Source organism: Sorex fumeus, unplaced genomic scaffold (assembly GCF_029834395.1).
Source record: "Sorex fumeus unplaced genomic scaffold, SorFum_2.1 ptg000232l, whole genome shotgun sequence".
NCBI classification, from domain to species: Eukaryota; Metazoa; Chordata; class Mammalia; order Eulipotyphla; family Soricidae; genus Sorex; species Sorex fumeus.
Window position 1 is genome coordinate 325,205 of NW_026606289.1, and position 20,972 is coordinate 346,176.

Consider the following 20,972-nt stretch of genomic DNA (forward strand, 5'->3'; position numbering starts at 1 on the left):
CTTCCTCTTTGTGCCCATTTCCTGGTAGCTTCAGATTTAGCTCAAATGTCACTTCCTCAGCGTGGGTGTCACTCGAAGCCCCTACACGCCATTCCCTGCACCTGTACCCCCTTGGCACCCAGATCTGCCCCTGAGATCCAGGTTTCCCAGAAAAGTCCTACCTGCTGGTTCCTTTCCCAGCCGTCATAAAAGAGGGAGCAGGGAGAGAGGAGCAGGAGGGGAGAAGGGGAGAAGACTTGGCCCACCTGTGCTCGATGCTTTTGGGGCGCACAGTTCATCCCACAGGCCTCCTGCGCCCACCACTGCTTTCACCACTTCTGGCCCTGGCCTTCCTCTGGAACCCACCGTGGGGCCTCCAACCCATGCCAGGGGCTCCCTCGCTGCTCGCTGGGGAGGGGTGTCACCTATTGATAGTTAAGGGGTGAGCAACCTGAGTTCAAGGCCAGCTGGGCATGTGTGGGGCTCCCACTCAGGGTTGCCTGGCCCAGCAGCATGGGGGGACAGAGTGTGGGTGGCCACAAAGCTGGTCAGGATCTTGGGACCCTATCTCATTCTGACTTCTTGCTTCTTCCCCTGTACACACGCACACACACATACACACACAAGCACAGAGGCAGTTTGTGGTCTGGCCAGCACCGACTCTTCCCAGGGAAGAGTTGACATTGAAGACGTTTCCACAGACCATCTGATGCTACCAGTCCACCAAGCAGACAGCATCCAGCTGGCCCATGGGGGAGCACAGGTGTCCCTCAGAGACTTTGGCCAGCTAAAGTATTTGCTGTTCTCTATGGCTCCTGAGCACCATCAGAACTTGTCCCGATAACCATCTTATAACTTCAGTGACTCCTGAGTAACGTCAAAGCCCCGCCCTGTCAGGTCAAACCCAGTGGGTCTTTAGTTTTGCTTCCCTGGTGGCCACACCTAGCGGTACTCAGTGGCCGCATGGTGTTCGGAGGACCGCGTGATGCTGAGAGATCAAACAGCGGTCCTGCCTACCTACTATCTCTCAAGGCCTCCTAAGTATCGTTTATGTTTTGTTTTGCTTTGGAGGACACACCCAGCAGTGCTCAGGGCAGATTCCTATTTCTGTTCCTGGATTGCTTCTGGGCTCCGGAGACACTGCAGGCTGGCAGAGTGTAAGGCAGGTGCCTCACCCGCTGTACTTTGTATATCTCTCCGCTCCCACCCCCAAGGATCTTTAACATCAATGAGAAGCTGTGTATTGTGTTAACCTATTACAACCGGCAAGCTACCGAGAGTATTCGATATGCCAGACACAGTAACAACAAAGTCTCCAATGGAGACGTTACTGGGCCCGCTCGAGCAAATCGATGATCAACGGGAGGGCCTTTACCTTTACCTTATTACAACTGGGGGTGTTGGGCCACACCCAGCGCTGCTCAGCGCTTACTCCTGGCTCTTCACTTGGGGATCAATTCTGACAGGTTTGGGGGACCATATGGGATGTTGGAGGGTTGAACCCAGCTCAGCTGCATGCAAGGCAAGTATCGTACCCACTGTACTATAGCTCGGGCCCCCTGACACTCTACTTTTGACTCAGGGGCTGGAGATGGAGGACAGTGGCAGAGCACATTCTATGTATGTATGAGGATCTAGGTTCCATCTCCCAGATGGGGAAAAAGTGATTGCCACCTGGGAACTCACACATTTGCTAGAGGGCCACTCCCAGTGGGTCACTCCTGGCCAAGCAGTGCCGGAGACTGAACTGAGGGTCCTGCCTATGAAGCTTGTGTTCCAGCTCGTTGAGCCACGGCCCTAGATGGTCCTCCCCTACGAGACGCTCATCTTCAGGGAAACCTCAGTAGCTCCGTGGCCAGTTGGTGTCAGATGCTCCTCGAGACCGAGGACTGCATTTGTGACTTGCCGGCGTGACTCGCCCTTCCAGCTCTCTGGGCTTACGAGTTGCCAGTGCTCCACGCACAGGACACCGCAGCCAGAGAAACTGCTCTTAGCTCAGGCCTGGAATCAGCAGCTCCCTAACCCTTTTTGCCCTGGCAGCAGTTCCAAAGGAAGTCCTCTCTGGTATCTCTGCCCACCCTTCCCAGGGAACAGTCCCCTGGTCCAGGTCCCCAATTTCCCTTAGGATGACCCTGAACCTCCTCTGGACCGCACTGTCCTGGCCCGCAGGCCAGGTTCTGGCTGGGGGACCGTTAGCGAATGCCTGGTGGCGCCCAAGACACTAAGGTGTCTCTGTCCTCCCTGGGTGCCCAGATCGTCCTCTCTGTGACAATGGCGTGCAAGGGCCTCTAGGCTAAAGAGCTTGGCTGCTTTCGGGGGGGCCGGGAGGGGTCTGCAGGTGCTCATGGGTGGGTGCTGGAAATGTCCCAGTTCCGCCTCCTGGATCATACATGCTGGGCACGCTGGTGGGTCAGCACGGTGAGGGGACATAAAAGGCAGAGTGCCGAGGCAGGTGCGGGGACCGCGCTGTTCCTTGGGGAGAAGGCACGCTGGAATTCCTTGACCTCATAAGGAAACAGCTTGGGTCTGTACGGGAGGGGTGGTGTGGGGGAGGACCAAAGCTCTGGGACAGGGGCCAGCATTGCAAAAGAAGGCTTGGAGAGGGGCTGGGGACAGGGATCTGGCCCAAATGCAAAATCCCATAGGCAGCCTCTGCCTGAGCGGGCCAGAGTCCCCTGTGATGTCAGTCCTGCCCCGGCACACCCCAGTCCCGCCCATCCCTCTGCCAGGGGCAGGGGCTGCCATGCAGGCCACTGGGGCCCCCTACACCGGAGCTGACCTTCGCTTCCACCCAACACCCTGCATATCCATCATGGGGCGAAAAGGCAGGGTGCCTTGGCCAAAAGAGGCCCCATACCCCATCTGCTGGATTAGAACTGGTCCTCGGCTCTCCATTATCCAGGGAACAGCTGTGTAGTATAAGGGCTCACTAGGCAGTGTGAGTCGGTGGGGGCCCTTGCACTCGCATGCGCCGTGCAAGGGCTCGTCCCTGCCTAGCCACCTCCTGGGTCACAGCGGGCTCGGGACAGTTCCAGAAGACGGAAGGCCACTGCTGTCCCAGTGTCGCCGCAGCTGGGGGCTGACAGGCAGCCCTTGCCAGTGCCCCTTGCAAGGCCGCTGGCTCCTGGAGCGCTGGTGACCTGCTGGCCCAGTGCCCCCATTTCCTCAGGGTGGGGTGAGGAGGAGGAAAGGCGGGGGACAGGCGGTGGGGACCGACGGGGCAGGTGGACAGGGCCCAGAGTCGGGGACGTGGGGGCCCCTTCCGAGGTCCGCGCTGCTGGCCCGCGCGGGTGTCCACACGCAGAGCGCTGGCAGCGGTGCCCGAGCGGGTCGGGCTGGCCCCGGCTCGCGGCTGCTGGGGAGGGCGGCGGGGTGCGGTCCCGAACCCGGGGCGCTGGATGCCCGCGGGCCGGGGCGGAGCCGAGGGAGTCAGGGCGCGCGAGCCCCGCCCCGCATCGCGGAGCCCGGCCGGTTTCTGCCGGTTCGCCCGGCCCGGGCCCCGCCCCGGCCCCCGCCCCCCGCCAGCGGTCCCCGCGGCGTCGTGGGCCCGTCTAGGCGCTCCTAGCGGCGCGCGGCCGGGGCACGCGCGCGCCCGCCGCCGCGCGCGTCCTCGCGGCCAGGGGCGGGTGCGCGGGGCCGCGCGCTCCCACGGCCCGACCGGTCTGAGCCGGCTGCTCCCCGCCGCCGGCCCCGCCCCCGGCCCGCGGCCGTGACGCCGGCGTGACGGGGCCGTGACGCGCGCGCAGCCGCTCCCGACGCGCTCGCGCCTGGCTCCGCGCGCAGAGGCAGCTCGCTCTCGGCCCGACCGCCGCCGCCGCGCCATGGACGACTACGCCGTGCTGTCGGACGCCGAGCTGGCCGCCGTGCTGCGCCAGTACAACATCCCGCACGGGCCCGTCGTCGGTAGGCGGCCGCCGCGCCCCCGCCCGCGCCCCCGGCCGCGCCCCGGCCCCGCGCGCCCACCGCCCCGCTCGTGTCTCGCCAGGCTCCACCCGCAAGCTGTACGAGAAGAAGATCTTCGAGTACGAGACGCAGCGGCGGCGGCTGTCGCCCCCCGGCGCGGCGGCGTCGGCGTCCTACTCGTACCGGCTCTCGGGTGAGGCCCCCGCCCCCCCGGGCGGCCGCGGGGGAGGGCCGGGCGGCGCGGCGGGGAGGGGGCGGGGGGCCGGGGTGTGGCGGGCAGGCGGGAACGGGGGTCGCGGGCCCGAGCGCGGCGGCCGCCCCCGCCCATGCGGACCTTCATCCAGCCTCCGACGACTCGGACATGTACGATCTGCCCAAGAAAGAGGACGCCTTACTCTACCAGAGCAAAGGTAAGGCGGGGGAGGCGGCCGGCCCGCCCCCACGCCGCCGTCCCCTCCCCCCGACCCCCACGGCCCCTTCCAACGGCCCCTTCCAACGGCCGGCGGCGCAGCGCGGGTGGGGGCGGCCGGTGGGGGGGCTGCCCACTCCCTGCTTCCCGTCCTCCTCCCCAGGCTACAATGACGATTACTACGAGGAGAGCTACTTGAGCACCAAGACCTACGGCGAGACGGACGGTGTGGGCGCCGCCAAGGGCTCCCGCCAGCCGTGCCCCTCACTGGTGGATCCCGACTCCTTCAACTGCCAGGTGAGTTGCGGTGCCCAGCGTGGGCACACGGCAGGGATTTGGACGCATCGGGCACCCTCCCGAGGGCAGCGATGGTCCCCCCGCCCCAGGGCCACACCCACCTGCCCAGTCAGGGGCCCTCCGTGAGCGGCCCTCCAGGCCGGTGGGAGCTAGGCCCCGGCACGTCACGTGTGTCGGTCCTGGTGGGAGGGGGAGGAGGCCGGGCCTTGAAGCTGCTGTCATCATGGACCGGTGGGCAGTGCAGCCTGAGCGCCGGCCCTGCTGTCTCCAGCGCCCTCCCCCAACTCTTCCGCAGGTTCGCGAGGACAGCCTCTTCTCTTTCGAGGATGGCAAGGATAGGTGAGTGGCAGCCCGGGCCAGGAGCCGAGCCCGCGGGACCCCAGGCCTCCTGGCCCCAGCAGCTCCCCTCTTTGTCTCAGGGAACGCCAGCTGTTTGGCCGGGACAGTCCCTACCAGAGCATCGCGCATTACCGCCCGGTCGCCAGCATCTCAAGAGGCCTGACCTATTACCCGTCTCCCTCCATCGCCCCCGTGTCTTCTTCCTCCGGCCCCCCTTCGTGGCTGGCTCGCCGCGCCATCCGCCCGGAGAAGCAGACCCCAGGGGCAGGGCTGGGCCTGGACCGCCAGGTCCCGCTCTGGGGCCAGCTGCTTCTGTTCCTGGTCTTTGCTGCCTTCCTGCTCTTTGTCTACTACTCCATGCAGGCTGAGGATGGGAACCCCTTCTGGACGGAGCCCTGAGGAGCTGGCCGTGTTCGGGGGGTGGGGGTGGGGGCGGGGGCTTTTCTCTGTGTTCTAGCCTGCCTCGTTCTGCTTGTCGTGCCCTGGAGGCCGCAGACCCAGGCCCTGCCCTTCGAGCCTTCCCTGCTTGCCGCTGCTGCTCAGACCCAGGAGGGCAGTCCCTTCTCCTAAAGAGGAGCACTTGGTTGTTGTCCTGCATGCCTCCTGTGTGTGGTCACCTCGTCGGGGGGATTCAGCAAAGGCTACCCTGACTTTGTGTTTGTGGACACAATAAAAAGACCGTTTATTTTTAACCTCTGGGCTCTCTCTGCTGCTGCGGCCAGTTGGGGTCTGCAGGCTTGGCCCTGGCTCTGTTGGCTCCGCCTTTCGGCCCCGCTCATGGGGTTGGGCTCATCTACCTCTAAACACGGGCGTGCTTCGCTTCTGGGCTCACTTGCTGACTTCCGCTGGCACGCTGGTCACTACTTACCAAGGCGAGCATGGTGGCTGGGGCGTGGCCAGTGGAGACCTGGCTTGGAATCACAGGTGACGCTGTGGGTGGCAAGAACGGCCCGGTGTCCCTGGGCACCAAGTACAGGGGGCAGAAGGGCCGAGGGAGTCCGTGGCCTGCCGGTGCCCTCCTCCTCACCTGCCTGCATCTCGCTGCCCTCTGGGTTTCCTGCCAGGGGTATTTTGTAATCATCCAAGTTTACATCTGTTTCTCAAAACGGTGCTAAGGAAACCCAGGGCCGAGCCACCTGCAGCTCGCATCTTCGTCCTCGCTGCCAGTGACAGCGGGAAAGCATGGAGGGTTGGCACAGCTCCCAGAAGCCAGGGTGCTGGGCTCCTGGCTACAGGGGCAGGACTCGGCCAACTCTCAACTGGCGTCGCACCACAGGCTCTCTGCAAATATCTGTGGGTACCAGGCTGTGCCTGTTCCCTCCAGTTGGGGCTACGTTGGCCTGCCGATTGTCTCCCCACGCTTGTATATGACACTGAAAGTCACGAGGCATTTGTGCATTTCCAATACACCGAAGGGAAGGAAAGATGACATCGAGTGGCGTGTGTGTGTGCTCTGCAGCCTCAGCCTGGACCCCTCTCCATCCCAGTGTCAGGGCTGCCTGTGGTGGCAGAGGGGGCCAAGAGAAGACCCCAGAGCTGCACGGTGATCCCGAAGGGAGTGCTGGAGGAGGCCGCGTGCCTGTGTGAGCAGCCACCGTGGGGAAGGGGGTGTGATGCAGAGGAAATTCCCTGAGCCCTGAGCGGAAAGGCTGCGGGGAAGGGGCCCAGGTGAGCTGAGAAACCATAGTGGTGTCTGGCCTGAGAAGGGAGGAAGAAACTGGCCTCCCAGATGACAGTCCTGTGGCGCTCATTGACCGCCGCGGCACCGCCTCTGCTCACTGTGTGCCAGATGAGGGTTCCTGAGGGCTGCCCCAGGAGCTGAGCCCCAGGCCTGTGACGTGCCATCATCTGAAGTCCAAGTGTTCCCCAGGGCCCTACTGCAGCTCCACTGTGTCCCTAACACTGGCCCCACTGGGCTGCAGTGCACTCTACTGACCCTCTGTCCCGTCTCATTCCCTACCCCCCACGTGAGTGTCCCCAGACTTCCAAGTGCCACAACAGGCGCCCGGGGCTATGAGGGTCCTGGGAGCTCTCAACTGAGGGATGGAAAGGGTCCAACTTGCAACTGAAATCTCTCCATATCCCTGGGGTGCCCTCGCCCCCAGGCAGTGGGCTAGCCTCTGAGGCATTAGCAGAGGGAAGCTGGCAGGGGCGTGGATGCTGCCAAGATGCTGTGAAACGCAGCCTCTGATAGGCTGGGGATCAGGCAAGCAAGGCAGCGGCAGACAGGGGCACGGGCACGGCTCCCAACTGGACTGTCCCTCAGGCCAGATGCCACCCGAGGGCGCCAGCACCCCAGTCAAGTCAGGTCCAGCCAGCAGTTTCCGCCCTCCCTCCAAGGCCTACCAGCCCAGAGTAGGGGTGGCCACCCCTGGAGGTTTCTAGAAGTGCTCCGGGGAGGAGTGGCAGAAGCCTTGGGAGCACCTGCAGGTGTGTGTTTGTGGGTGCCCCTGGTAAGCTGCCCTTGCCCTGGTCACAGGGTAACCATGAAGCTACAGGACAGCCCTGCAGCCCCTGTCCTTGGTCCTTGGCCTGGGTTGCTGAGGTAGGAGGGGGACAGTGAGTCTCCTGTCCATCCCAAAGGGTCTCACAGGGGCTCCCACTCGGGGGAGCACGCATCCCCTCACCCCGCAGGGCTTATGCCAGGCGGGTCACAGCCCCGTGGCACCAGGTGCCAGGGGAGGGGAGATACCCACGCGGTGCCCAGCCAGGAGGAGCAGCCCCACGACCAAAGGGGCCCCTGGCGAGCCCAGGCTTGGTCAGCGAGTGTCCCCCAAGGGTGGCCCCGGCCGCCTCTGCTGCGTGTGCGGGTCAGTCCGAGGAGCAGCCCGGCCCGGGGCTGCGGCCAAGGGCCCAGCGGCGCCCTGGGAGTCGGGGTACAAGGGAAGGCGCCTCACTCCCGCCCGCCCTCCGGCCCGGGGCACCTCCATCCATCCGCAGGCGCCTGGGCCTGGGCGGGGGCGCCCTCAGGACCTCCCGAAAGGCCGGGCTGCTCCCACCCTCGACCCTCTTCCCGCGCCCCAGGGCCCGGATCCCCGAAGGGGCGCCTGACACTGCCCAGCCGCGCCCCGCTTGAGCCACTCGCGGCCAGGATGCGGGACCGGCCCGGGCGCCGTGGGAGCTCGGGGAGGGGACGCCGAGGGGCCGGGCGCGGTGGGGGCCCGGGGAGGCCAGGCTGAGGGGCCGAGAGGCCGAGGGAAGCACGGGGAGGCCGAAGGGCCGGGCACAGTGGGAACCCGGGGAATCCATCCTGAGGGCCCGAGAGCTCGGTGGGAGCCTGGGGAGGCCAGGCTGAGGGGCCAAGAGGCCGAGGGAAGCACGGGGAGGCCGAAGGGCCGGGCACAGTGGGAACCCGGGGAATCCATACTGAGGGCCCGAGAGCTTGGTGGGAGCCCGGGGAGGCCAGGCTAAGGGGCTGAGGGGCCGGGGGTGGGGGGGGGTCAGGCTGAGGGCCGAGGGCGCGGGAGGGGACGCCCGGGAGACCAGGCTGAGGGGAAGGGCGCGGGAGGGGAGCTCGAGGAGTCCTACTGAGGGGTCCAGGCGCGGCGGGGGGCCGGGGAGGCCAGGGGGGCCGGGCCGAGGGGCCGAGGGGCCGAGGGGGCGAGGGGCCGAAGGGCCGGGCACAGTGGGAACCCGGGGAATCCATCCTGAGGGCCCGAGAGCTCGGTCCGGACTGAGGGGCCCAGGCGTGGTGGGAGTCCAGGAAGGCCAGGCTGAGGGGCTGAGGGGCCGTGGGGGGGCAGGCTGAGGGCCGAGGGCGCGGGAGGGAAGCCCGGGGAGTCCACGCTGAGGGGGCCGGGCGCCAAGGGAGGCGGGGGGCGGGCAGGCTGAGGGGCCGAGGGGCAGCAGGGCCAGGCCGAGGGCGAGGGCGCGGGAGGGGAGCGGCGACGCTGCGCTAGGGGCGGGGGTCTCGGCAGCGGCGCGCAAACGCCCCCGCGCAGGGGCCCGGCCAAGGCCCGGAGGGCGGAGGCGGCGGGCGGGCGGGCGGGACCGGGCTTGCGGGCCGCGCCCTGACACCAGCGGGCCGCCTCCTCCGTCCCCCTCGGGCCGCCCCCGGAAGCCCCGCCCCGCGGGAAAGGCGGCTCGGCCAATGGGCGGGCGGAAGCGGCGGGGCGGAGCCTACGGCGCCCGCCGACACGCCTCCGGCCCAATCGGCGGCCGCCGCTGGCGTGGGTGCCCCTCTCGGCCCCGCCCCGCCCCGCCCCGCCCCCCGGGCTCTGGGTCGTGGGCGGGGCGGGGCGCGGCGCGGGCGCGCGGGAGTCGCGGGTTCGGTCCCGGGACGCCCAGCCCTGCCCGTGCCGGTGGCGCCTCGGGCCGCCACGCCCCGGCTCCCGTGGGAACGCTCCGGGGGCCGTAGCCCCTCGGACGAGCCGCCGGGGCGCGGCGCTGTGCGCGTGCGCGTTGGCGTCTGGCGTGCGGGCGGGTGCAAGTGACCCCCAGGGCCGCCGGTTTCCGGTCTCCTCGCTCCAGGCCCTCTCCCACGGACCCCCGGTGGCCGCCGCCTCGTCCCGCCGCCCCCCGGGCCCCAGTGCCTGTGTCGTCACTCCCGCGCTCTCCCGGAGCGCTGTCCCGCGGCCTAAGCGGGCCGGACTTGGCGGCGTCGCCCACGATTCCCTGGGAGCACCCGCTGACCGGGCGTCCCGAGTGGGTCGGGCCTGCTGGTCCTGCGCCCCTCTTTGGGCTCAGCCCTGGGAGGAGGGGGAGTTGGGAAGGGCGTATTCGTCGTGGCCTTTCTTCATCCTGCTCCCTCAGCGCTGTGTCTGCCCTGCCTCAGTGTCCCGCTCTCCTAACAGATGCCTCTGAGTGCAAGCCCTGGCAGCTGCGGACGGGACATTGACCTTAAAAGAAATGGCAACAGTCTGATGAGCTCGAACAGGGGTTAAGCCGCTTCCCCTGCATGTGGCCGACCCCGGCTGGAGCATTGAGTATGGTTCTCGGAGCACTGCCAGAATTGTTCGTGGGTGCAGATGCGGGTGCACATGTAGACATAAGCTCAGAGCACAGTCTGGTGTGGCTCAATGACCCTCCCCAGCTCTTGAAAACGAAAATAAAATAAAAATATGTTAAAAATTTCCAAGCGGCTCTAGAGCTAGAAAGCAACGAAGACCCTTGCTCACAGGTGCGCTACCCTAGTTCTGTGTGTGGGTAGAGTTTCCCGGGGCACCACTTGGCGCTTCCCTCACCCCTTACATAAGTTACAGAGTGGGCTGGGGAGACAGCACAGCAGGTCGTCACTTGTCCTGAACACAGCCAGCCTTGGTTGCATCCCAGGCACCCTACATGTTTCCCTGAGCCCGCCAGTAATGATCCGTGAACTGAGCCAGGAGTAAGGCCTGAGGACGACCAGGTATGGCCCCAAAATAAAAAAAATCAAAACAGAAATTTCTAAACTGCCTAATGGTATGCCATGTTTCTTCAGCATGATGCCTCGTTTACGAGCAAATAATTGGCAAGTAGTAAGAATTTTATTATTTATTTATTTTTGCTTTTTGGGTCACACCCAGCGATGCTCAGGGGTTATTCCTGGCTCTGTACTCAGGAAATAATCCTGGCGGTGCTTGGGGGACCATATGGGATGCCGGGGATCGAACCCAGGTCGGCCGCATGCAAGGCAAACGCCCTACCCGCTGTGCTATCGCTCCGGCCCAGTAGTAAGAATTTTAAGAAAGACGGTGGACGAACTCTTTAGTCACCTCATTTTTCTTTCTTTTTAAAAAGAATTTTTTGCCATACTTGGCAGTGTTCAGAGGTTACTCCTGGCTTTGCACTCAGAAATCAGCCCTGCAGAGCTTCTGGGAATATATGGGATGCTGGGGATCAAACGCTGGTCATCCGCATGCAAGGCAAGTGTCCTACCTGCTGCACTACTTCTTCATCTCAGGGAATTCGTTTTGCTTCTTTTTCTTTTTTGTTTTGGGTCACATCTGGTGATGTTCAGGGATCATTCCTGGGCGTACTTGGGGGACCGTATGGAATGCTGGGGATCAAACCCCGGCCATCTACATGCAAGGCAAGCACTTGTCCCACTATATTATCTCTCCCCCCTGTTGTTTTGGGGACATACTTGGCAGTGGTCAGGGGTTACTCCTGGGTCTGCATTCAGATATTAGTCATGGCAGGCTTGGGGGACCACATGGGGATGATGGGAATCAAATCAGGGTCAATCACGTTCAAGGCAAGCACCATTTTGCTGTACTATCACTCTGGTCCCTCTTTATTCTTAGCAATCACCAACAGTTTATTCATTGATTTTATTTTATTTATTTAGTTTTGCTTTTTGGGTCACACCCAGCGATGCACAGAGGTTACTCCTGGCTCTGCACTCAGGAATCACCCCTGGCAGTGCTCAGGGGACCATATGGGATGCTGCAAATCGAACCTGGGTTGGCCGCATGCAAGGCAAACGCCCTACCCGCTGTGCTATTGCTCCAGCCCCTATTCATTTATTTTAATATTTATTTTCTTTGCTACACCAGACATTCAGTGCTACTCTTGTATCTATGCTAAGGATCACTCTTGGTGGGGCTAGGGGTACCATAAGGTGTGTCATGCATCAAACCCAGGTCAACCACTTGTGAGTCAAGTGCCTTACCCCTGTATTATGTCTCCAACCTCACCAAAAGCTTAAACATTAGTGAAAATCTATATGCTTTGCAGATTTGCACTTTGCTTTTCTTGGACCTTGCCGTTGTGATACTACACCCTACATGCTGCTACAGTAATGTCAGCTCATTTTACCTGCTTGCATATATGGTTATTTCTCTGTGTGTGTGTGTATGCGTGTGCATATAGTATGTAGGAAATAACCCAGGGCGTTATCCGTGCTTTAGATTCTGGGTGACTGCTGTTTGAGAGAATTTATGGACTAGGAATACAGTACGAGTCCCATGATGGCTGTTACACTTCTTTATGTTGGTTTCTTCTTCCTGGTAGAGTTTTTTTGGTTTGGTTTGGGGCCACACCTGGCGATTTTCTGAGCTTACTGCTGGCTCAGTACTTAGGAATTACTCCTTGTGGGGGTTGGGGGTCCATAATGGGATGCTCAGAATAGAACCTGGGTTGACCACGTGCAAAGCAAGCTCCATCTCTTCCTCCCCTTCCATCTTCCTCCCCCACTCCATCTCCTCCCCCTCCTCATCCTCCCATTTCCGTCTCCTCCCCCCTCTATCTCCTCCCCACTCCACCTCACCCTCTTTCTTTTTTTTTTTTTTGCTTTTTGGGTCACACCCGGCGATGCTCAGGGGTTACTCTTGGCTCTGCACTCAGGAATGACTCCTAGCGGTGCCCGGGGGACCATATGGGATGCTGGGAATCAAACTTGGGTCGGCCGTGTGCAAGGCAAACGCCCTACCGCTGTGCTATCACTCCAGCCCCTGCACCTCACCCTCTCATCCCCATCTCCTCCTCTCCCTCCATCTCCTCCTCCCCCTCCATCTTCTCTCCAGCTCTCTTCCTGGTACTGTTAAATCTCTGAGCTTGGGACATGCCGCAGATGTCCCTCTAGGAGAACTAGCACCAACGCAGACCAGTAACCTTCTCCAGGAAGGCAGGCACAAGGGCCAGTCTTCGTGTAGGACATGTACATCAAATATGAATCAGTCTGCTTGAGGAAATCTTTTCAAATGCGACCTGAATCCATCAAGGAGAATTAACCTGAACCTGGGCCAGTGCCCCACTAGAAAAATTAACTCAAATTGGATGTCTCCTATGTGTTCAATTAGAAATGCCTTGAACGTGGACAAGTTTTCTCCTGGAGAATTGCCTCAAGCCTGGGTCAGTTTCCCTCCGCACCTTCCTTCCTTCACCACGGATGCCAGGCTTATTCCGTACTGGCAGAATGACTTCAAATTTGGACCAGCCTTTAAGATTAGTCCATGCCAGAGAATGCCCTCCAATATGGGCCAGACTCCCTCTAGGAAAACTGCTTTGAACATGGACTCGAGTAACACTATAAACACTGTCCTCCTGTTGTTCATCGATTTGCTCGAGCGGGCCCAGTAACATTGTGAGACTTGTTACTGTGTTTGGCATATTGAATATGTCACAGGTAGCTTGCCAGGCTCTGCCGTGCGGGCGAGATACTCTCGGTAGCTTGCCGGGCTCTCCGAGAGGGGTGCAGGAATCAAACCCGGGTCGGCCTGGTTGGTTGCGTGCAGGGCAAACGCCCTACCCGCTGTGCTATCGCTCCAGCCCCAAGTACCCCTATGATAAGTCTCTGCTAGGGTCACATCATGATCAGTCTCTTTCTAAGAGAACAACCTAGAACACATACCAGATTTTCTCGAAGAACTGCCTGGAACCTTGTTCCTCTAGGCCAGTGGCTTTGAACATAAAGTGGTTTCCATGTAGGAGAATGACCTGGAAGAGAGATGCTTCCCTCGGGAGAAACACTTGCCCAGTCTCGCCGGGTTTACGGCCTTGAATGGGGCTCGGTCTCCCTCTAGTGGAAGCACCGCGAATGCGGGTCAGTGTCCTGGGCTCCAATGGCACCAGCTCAATCTAGGGTCACTCTCCATCTACAAAAATTACCTTCAATGTGGACCAGTCTTTGAGGAAAATTACATCGCACACGGACCAGTTTCCCCGCAGCAGAATGACCTGGAACATGGAAGCGTCCATTTTGGAGAAGGGCCTGAAATGTACACGGGTTTCCCTCTAGTGGAATGAGCACTAAAACACGGAGTGCGAGTACTGTGGGTCCATTTGCACATGGTCACCCGGTTCCATCCTGGAACCACAGAGTCTCCAGAGCCGACAGTAAGTCCTGAGCACTGCCCGGTGTGCCCCCCCCCAAAAAAAAGTAAAAAAAAAAACAAGGTAAAGGAAGATTCCTTTCAGAGGAGTAGCTTCGAATGAGGGTGTCTCTTCCAGAATTCCCCAGGAAGGGAGCCTTCCCTCAAGGGTCAGGCTTGTCCCTCCGGGAAGCTGAGTCACTTCTTCAGCCTAAATCTTGGACCCTGAGGAGTCCAACTCCTCCAGGCCTAGGGGTGGTATCCTGTTCTCCCCCAAGACCTGACACTCATCAGTAGAAGGTGGAGCCAGACATGGGCAGGACTGGCGCTCACACGTCATCGTCCCCACCTCCCAGAGACCCCGTTCCCCAGGAAGATGGGTACTCCCCCCACAGGTGGCCAGTCAGTGGCTGGCCGTGGGCAGGGCAGGGCCTGCAACTGCACTTGATTTTAGAGCCCAAGCCCCATTTCAGGGCTCCTCACGGCAGAGTCCCAGGTGTGTCCGGGGAGTGGCAGGGTATCCCGAGGGTGCTACTGCCTCCTCATGCCGGCACTGCCTGGGAGAGGTGAGAGCGAACAGGACCACCTTCGGGCGTTTGCACACAGGAGGCCAGAAGTCCCGCTCCGCGTGGCCCTGAGCAGAACAGGAAGGACCCACAGCACAGACTCAGGAACAGCCCCGGAGTGGCACAGGGTGTGACCTGGAAGAGGAGGAGGAAGAAGAAGGGGAGGAGGAGGAGAAAGAAGAGAGGGAGAAGGACACGCAGAGGAGAGAGGAGGAGAAGGAAGAGAAGGAAGAAATGATGGACGAGGAGGAGCAGGAGATGGAGATGGGGGAGGGGGACATGGATGGAGGGAGGAGGAGACGGAGGGGGAAGAGGAGGACATGGAGGGGCAGGAGACGGAGATGGGACATGAGATGGAGAGGGTAGGAGGACATGGAGATGGGAGGATAAAATGGTGCAGAGAGGAGGAGATGGAGATAGAAGGAGGGGATGAAGGGGAGGAGGAGACTGAGTTGGAGGGAGGGGATGGAGCGGGATCAGGAGGACATGGAGGGGGCGGAGCAGGGGAGGAGGAGGAAAGGGAGCACAAGAAGAGAACTTTGGCGGTTTCGAGAGTGGTGTTCTGATTAGGGGGTAGAGAGCATTCCTGTGCTCAGGAGGGACCCTGGCAGGGCTGCGGTCCGTGTGCAGTGTCGCGGGGGAGCCAAGGTGGCCCGGAGCCCCGTCCTGGCTCCCACTGCACCTCAGACGGGTGCTCGATCCGTGGCTCTTGGCCACGGCCGGTCCTCTGCTCAAGAAGGCGTCTGTGCTGCTCAGGAGGCCCAGAGCAGCCCACGCAGCGTCCAGGGAGCGACCCGGAGAGCTGCAGTCCCGGCCAGCGAAACCCCCACAGGGCTGTGGCGAGCGCCCCGCCCCGCACGTGGGGAGCACCCCGGGACCACGTGCTCCCCAGCCGGATCTGGCCCAGACCAAGCTCTTGCTGGCTCGCTGGGTGCCTCACAGCCTCCCTCCCCGCGGGCCTCTTCCTCGGCTCTGTCCGCCTGGGCCCCCTCAGTGTCTTCCCCGCACTGTCCCTCTGCTGCCCGGGGCCGGGACTTCTGGTCGCGATGGTCACTCCCTGGGCTGGATGAGGGCACCGGGGTCCCTCGCCAGCACACAGGGGCCCTGCAGCACTGCAGCCACCCCCACCCCCACCTTGGCCAAGCTGGCCCGTGGCTGACAGGGACCAAGAGTGGGGGTGAAGTTGGTGGCTGCACGCTGGGTCCCAGGCTGGCAGGAAGGGTTCTCCCTGTTTCTCAGGCTAAAGGCAGGGCCGCAGCGGGAGGCCCCTGGCTCTGAAATGGCCCCTTGGTTGGCCTGATTGGAAGCTGATGATCGGGAAGACTGAGGCTCCTCTCAGTTCACTGGCCAGTGCCCGCAGCTGGCCCTCTGTGTGTGGCATCTGGGGTTCCCTGACTGGAGGATGGGGCAGTAGCTCGCCTGAGTGCGTGCCTGGCTAGACCGGGACACCCACTGTCCTGGACACCCTCTCCAGGGTCCCGCCTAATTCACCCGGGTGGTGCAACAGCCCCTACGCTGACCAGTATACAGCGGTGCAGGGCTGCCCTGGAACCCCAGGAGTCGCTTCTTGCTGCAACTGCAGTTATCTTCGTAATGATGACGGGATGATGGTGATCACCCCTCATTCCTGACCCTTGTCCCTGGCTTTGCAGGGTGCCTGCTGGCCGACAACGCCGTGCGGGGTCTGTTCTGGCGAAGGTGCTGTGCGCGCGCAGGCTGGCGCCAACTCAGAAGCGTCGCCTTTCGAGCCAGCGCAGTCAGGACGCCTGGGCTGCACCCCTGCACCCGCCCTGCCCTCCCTCCCCTCATCCCGTCGCTCTGGCGCCCCTACGCTGGGCCCTACCTGCAGCCTCCATGCCGCTCAGGTCGAGGTTGGGCGTGGAGCCCACAGTTCACCGCGGGCAGGGGTGGGGGCCGCTCGCTGCATTGCACCTCCCGGCCCGCTGCGTTCAGCGTGCAGGGTGCTAGGCTGCGGCGGAGGGCAGGCTTCAGGCTCGGAGCCGGCGGGGATTCCGGCGACGCTGACTGGCTGGAGCAAGTGAATGACGGCGCAATCAGCAAATGGCGTTTCGCAGCCCAGCGATGCGCAGGGCGGGGCGCAGGCGGCCGTGAGTGTGCCCAGTGGTGGGTAGGGGCGTGCCTCGAAGGAGAGTGCGGTGGGGAAGGGGCAAAGGCACTTTTATTATTATTATTATTATTATTATTATTATTACTGCTTTTTGGGTCATACCTGGCGATGGACAGGGCTTACTCCTGGCTCATACACTCAGGAATCACTCCTGGCGGTTCTTAGGGGACCATATGGGATGCTGGGAATCAAACCCAGGTCAGCCGCGTGCAAGGCAAACGCCCTACCTGCTGTGCTGTCGCTCCAGCTTCCCAAACCTCTTCTTGTGTCTGTTTGGGTCACACCCAGCGATGCTCAGGGCTTCCTCCTGGCTCTGCACTCAGGAACCCCTCCTGGCCGTGCTCCGGGGACCACGTGCAGGGACAAGCCCTCCCGGTTTTCCTGTCGCTTCCCAACACCTTACTGCTGCCTGCCTCCATGGGTGTCATGGTGCCCCTCTTCCCTCTCAGTCCACTGCTTGTGTGGGCAGTGCTGGGCAGCCTCTTCAGCTGCACTTCCCAAGGCGCTTAGAGAGCCATGTGCGCAGATGTGGTGCCAGTTGGCGAGGACTCAGGGCTGAGGCCACCCACTCTGTGTCCTCCCTCTGGCCTGGCTCAACCACATACCAGAAGGGGACACTGACCCTTAAAGGCTGTGCAGTCTGCAGGGTGCACCATGGCACAGGGCCAGAGCAGGGACACAGCCCTGGTGCTTCCTTCCGTGTGTGGACCCGGCAGCCAGTCCATGCACCTGGTTCTAATCCATAAGAAAGCCCCAGACATGCTAGACAGAGGGGCCAGGGGATGAGAGCACCAATAGTGGATGCCAAAGAAGGCAATGCAGTTGTTCTACAGCAGAACACCACTCCACTAAAACCCACTTTAAAGGGGTGAATTATATGGATCATATGGAATGTTCTCCTGGCCCCATTTTTTTTTGCTTTTGGTTCACACCCAGCAATACTCAGGGATTACTCCTGGCTCTGCACTCAGGAATTACTCCTGGCAGTGCTTGGGGGACCATATGGGATGCTGGGTATCAAACCCAGGTTGGCTGTGTGCAAGGCAAACACCCAACCCGCTATACTATTGCTCCAGCCCTCGGTCCCATTTTTGCATGAAGTGGAAGTCTGAAGGTAGATCCTAACCCTAAGGAGGTGAGATGTAGGATGAGGGCAGAGGAGAGACAGACAGGGACAGAGACAGATTCAGAGAGACAGAGCCACGAGGGAAGGGAAAGTTGGATTCGCTGATTCCAGAACGGGGTGCTCATTAACATTTGTGAGTTTTACTTGGTGACCTGGTACCAACTGCGGCTGACTAGGAAGCCAACCGAGCAATGACTGCGCTCGAGTGACACAGGGAGAATGCCAGGCTCCAGGGTATAGACTTGGTCTCTGACACACCTCGAGAAAAGGCACCCCGAATGAGCAGTTACTGATGGCAGGAAGAGGCGTGGAACCCAAAGAGCTGTGTAGACCCACCTCAGATCTGGACTGGGCCTCCGCTCTGCTGGCGGGGGCTCAGGGTGTAGAGGAAAGACTTAGCTGGGTGCCAAGTTCCTCAAAGTGAATTTGGGGTCCCAAAAGGTGTGTTTTAGAACAAACTCGTGACCTGCTACGAGGAAATATTTGATTTGCACCCCTACTTAAATCCACGGTCACATCATTTCTTGGGCCAAGAGAGGCCTGCGCAGCAGAGTGCAGGCACCCTTGAGCTCAGGGTGGTGCTCTGGCTCACCCAGCGCCCGCTCGGGACTCTTCTCCTGCTACTACCCTTTCCTGGCTTTGTTTTCGGTACACCCGGCTCTCTTCCCTTTTGTTCTAGATAAATTCCCCCCAAAAGAAGGGGCTTCTATCCAGGGGAAAGCAAGTCACGGTTCGGAGGCAGAGAGCCAGGCAGCTGCTTTGGAACGCTTTATTAACGAAAAACGAACAGGGAACAAGGTTGATGAGCAGTGCGAGGGCTGGTGGCTGTGCTTGCTGGGCAAAGGACATGGTACTGAAGCCTGTGAGGGTGGGGGTGTGAGGGTGCCTGGAACGAACATCTTCTCTCCACAGCCCAGTAACCATGAGCAGCTCAGAACACCCTGCCCAGCCGGACAGCAGAGAGGAGATGCAGCCGGCGCCAGTGCAGTCACACAGCAGCGGGAAAGCTGCAGGTAGGAGGGCAGCGCGGGCACTGGGACAAGGCCAGCCCGGCAGCCTGGGCTGGAGCTGCACCGCTCGGATTCTGGGGGCCCCAACTCCACTCGCACAGTCTTCAACTCGCACACAAAACACGCACGTTTACAAATGTCATCTCGCAAAAGTGTAGCCTACTGAACTGGAATCTTAGTTTCTGGTGTCATTTAAGATATTCTACACAAGGACAGTGATGCCCATCTACAGAAATATGTCTACTAAGGAAAGGGAAGGGAGCAAGCTGGATTTTCTGTTAGAATCATAGTGTGACTAAGTCTTGGAGGGAAATGCAGGTGGCCTGGCCATTACTTGGGCTTCAGGAGGTACTCCACAGCTGCAACGATGTGCTTAGCGCTGATCCCACACATGTCCAGCAGCTCAGCCATTTTTCTGTTCGGAGGCACCCCGGACACTGACAGCTGATGGACTATGATGTCACGCTCCATGCAGACGGCTGCACACACTGCCTCTCCGATGCCACCTGGGGAGGCAGAGAACAGCTGAGGTCTGCAAGTAGCCAGCTGGCCTTAGAGCCCTAGGAAAAATGTTCTTCACCCCTCACTGACTCATGGGAACAGTCGTGGTCACTGGAATGTTGTGGGTCTCCAAATGGCTCCTACCCCACTGAGAGCCAGGGCTCTCCACTGGTCCTCACAAATGGGGTGGGGTCTGTGGGGGCACCGACGTCACAGCTGTCAGGTATCTGAGACCGACTGCAACTCACCCATGAATCTCTAATATAGTGCATGGTGGGCTCAAGGTCAAAGGTGCACATCCTGCAGGGCACTGGGTCGCGCCCCCTGCCTCGGTGAGATGGGGCCCAGACTGCAGGCACTGCGGGGAGCTTTCTCCAAGCACCTGCTTTCTAGAGAAGCAGAGCGGGCATACTCTTGGGCGCCCCGACAGGGAAACCTCATGTTCCTTATCACTCTGCTGCGCTAGTTAACTGGCTCAGAATGAACAGTGCCCCCACTTCTCCCTAGCACGCACACAGTTATCGTTTTTCATTTTCTTTTTTTTTCCACGCCAGCAGTACTCAGGGCTTACTCTTGGCTCTGTATTCACTCCTGATGGGACTCAGGGGACCATACAGGATGCCGGGAACTTGAACTCAGGTCAGCTGCGTGCAAGACAAGTGTCCTGCCCGCTGTACCAGCTCTTCGGCCCAAGGCACACACTTTTCTGAACTTGCTCTGGGTTCTGTGTACATGATCCACCTTTGGAGGGTGTTCCAAGTATCACCCACACAAAAGGCTGGAGCATCAGTGACACATTTCACGAGGCCTCTCCCAGAGTGCCAAGGAGAGTGAAGATGCACTCTGGCGTATGTTGTGGGGAGAAGTCACCGCTGGGGGGTGTGCAGGTACCACCCTGCCCTGCCCCGGGGACAGTAGTAGAGGGTACAGCACTTCCTGCGCACCTTCAGGGTGGTGGTCCTCCACAGTGATGATCCGGCCCCCGGTGACCTTGGCATTGGTGATGATGCTCACAGTATCCAGGGGCTTGACAGTGAACAGGTCGATGACACGGATAGAAATCCCTAGAGAAAGTCAGCATCGGCCAGGGAGATGAAGCTGATTTAGCAGCGAACAACTTGGGCACCCCAGGCAGCCCCAGCCCGTGTCTCAGGCACACCTACTGACCATTATTGTTGAGAGTGTCAGCCGCCACCAAGGCTTCGTGAAGAGTCACCCCAGCTCCAATAACTGTGACCTTGTCCTCCGGACTGCGGCGCACAACCTGGCATGGAACCCACCCGGCATCTCAGAGTGGGGCCATTCTGTGGCTCCGCCTTCCCCAGCCCCCCTCACTGCACTCAGTGTCAAAGAGCCCCGGGGGCGTTGACAAGCAAGGACACACCTTCTACGCTTACTTGACGACTCTGTGCACATTCCCTAGACATATGAACGCCAGGGCCACTTCTCCAGTGACAGGACACTGGCAGCAGAGAAGGCCCACTGCAGACTACGTGTGCTAAGATTTCTTTGCGCGTGGTACGTGATCCTCCAAGCACAGGGCCAAAGCAGCACTAGGAGTCCCGAGTCCCACCCCAGAATGTCAAGGAACAAAAGGAATCACTGCTCGGTGTGGGTCTTCCATCCCGGGAATCCTTCACCCACAACCTGGCTGCATCCTGTCGGGCCAGGGCCAACTGTAGCCAGCCACCTCCCAACATGGGATCTTACATGGAGCTGGGGACCAAGTGGCCCGGGTGCTGGCTGTAGGTGTGCTGCTGAGCACGGGGCCTCTGGTGACTCTTAGACAGCAGCAGGAGGGAGAACTACCCACATGGGATGAGCTCAGGAGAGAGCCACATGTGTCTCTGCGTGCCGCACACATGTGTGTGAGTCCCGGGCCTCGGGCTTGAAAGGCCTCCCCTGAGCTGCATTCCTTCATTCCCTGAGGCTGGGCACTGCCTGGGCTCAAACCCTGAGCGAACAGCTCTCAGTAAAATTGG

General features: G+C 60.9%; 2 protein-coding genes across 2 annotated transcripts in view; one reads left to right on the plus strand and one right to left on the minus strand.

The window, feature by feature from the left end:
- Positions 1-3,699: 3,699 nt before the first annotated feature.
- On the plus strand, positions 3,700-5,619 carry EMD (emerin). Its single transcript, XM_056108704.1, has 6 exons — positions 3,700-3,882; positions 3,965-4,075; positions 4,227-4,292; positions 4,455-4,588; positions 4,884-4,927; positions 5,008-5,619. The coding sequence occupies exons 1-6, from the start codon at positions 3,801-3,803 to the stop codon at positions 5,324-5,326; spliced, it is 756 nt and encodes a 251-aa protein (XP_055964679.1). The 5' UTR covers positions 3,700-3,800; the 3' UTR covers positions 5,327-5,619.
- Positions 5,620-8,451: 2,832 nt separating this feature from the next.
- The window catches only part of TKTL1 (transketolase like 1), a 30,989-nt gene continuing 18,468 nt past the window's right edge, over positions 8,452-20,972 (minus strand). The window contains exons 11-15 of the mRNA XM_056108734.1: positions 20,158-20,254; positions 19,935-20,054; positions 18,824-18,995; positions 16,115-16,254; positions 8,452-9,503 (exon numbers count right to left, since the gene is read on the minus strand). Of these exons, the coding sequence (XP_055964709.1) occupies positions 8,452-9,503; positions 16,115-16,254; positions 18,824-18,995; positions 19,935-20,054; positions 20,158-20,254 (1,581 nt within the window). The remainder of the gene's footprint in view (positions 9,504-16,114; positions 16,255-18,823; positions 18,996-19,934; positions 20,055-20,157; positions 20,255-20,972) is intronic.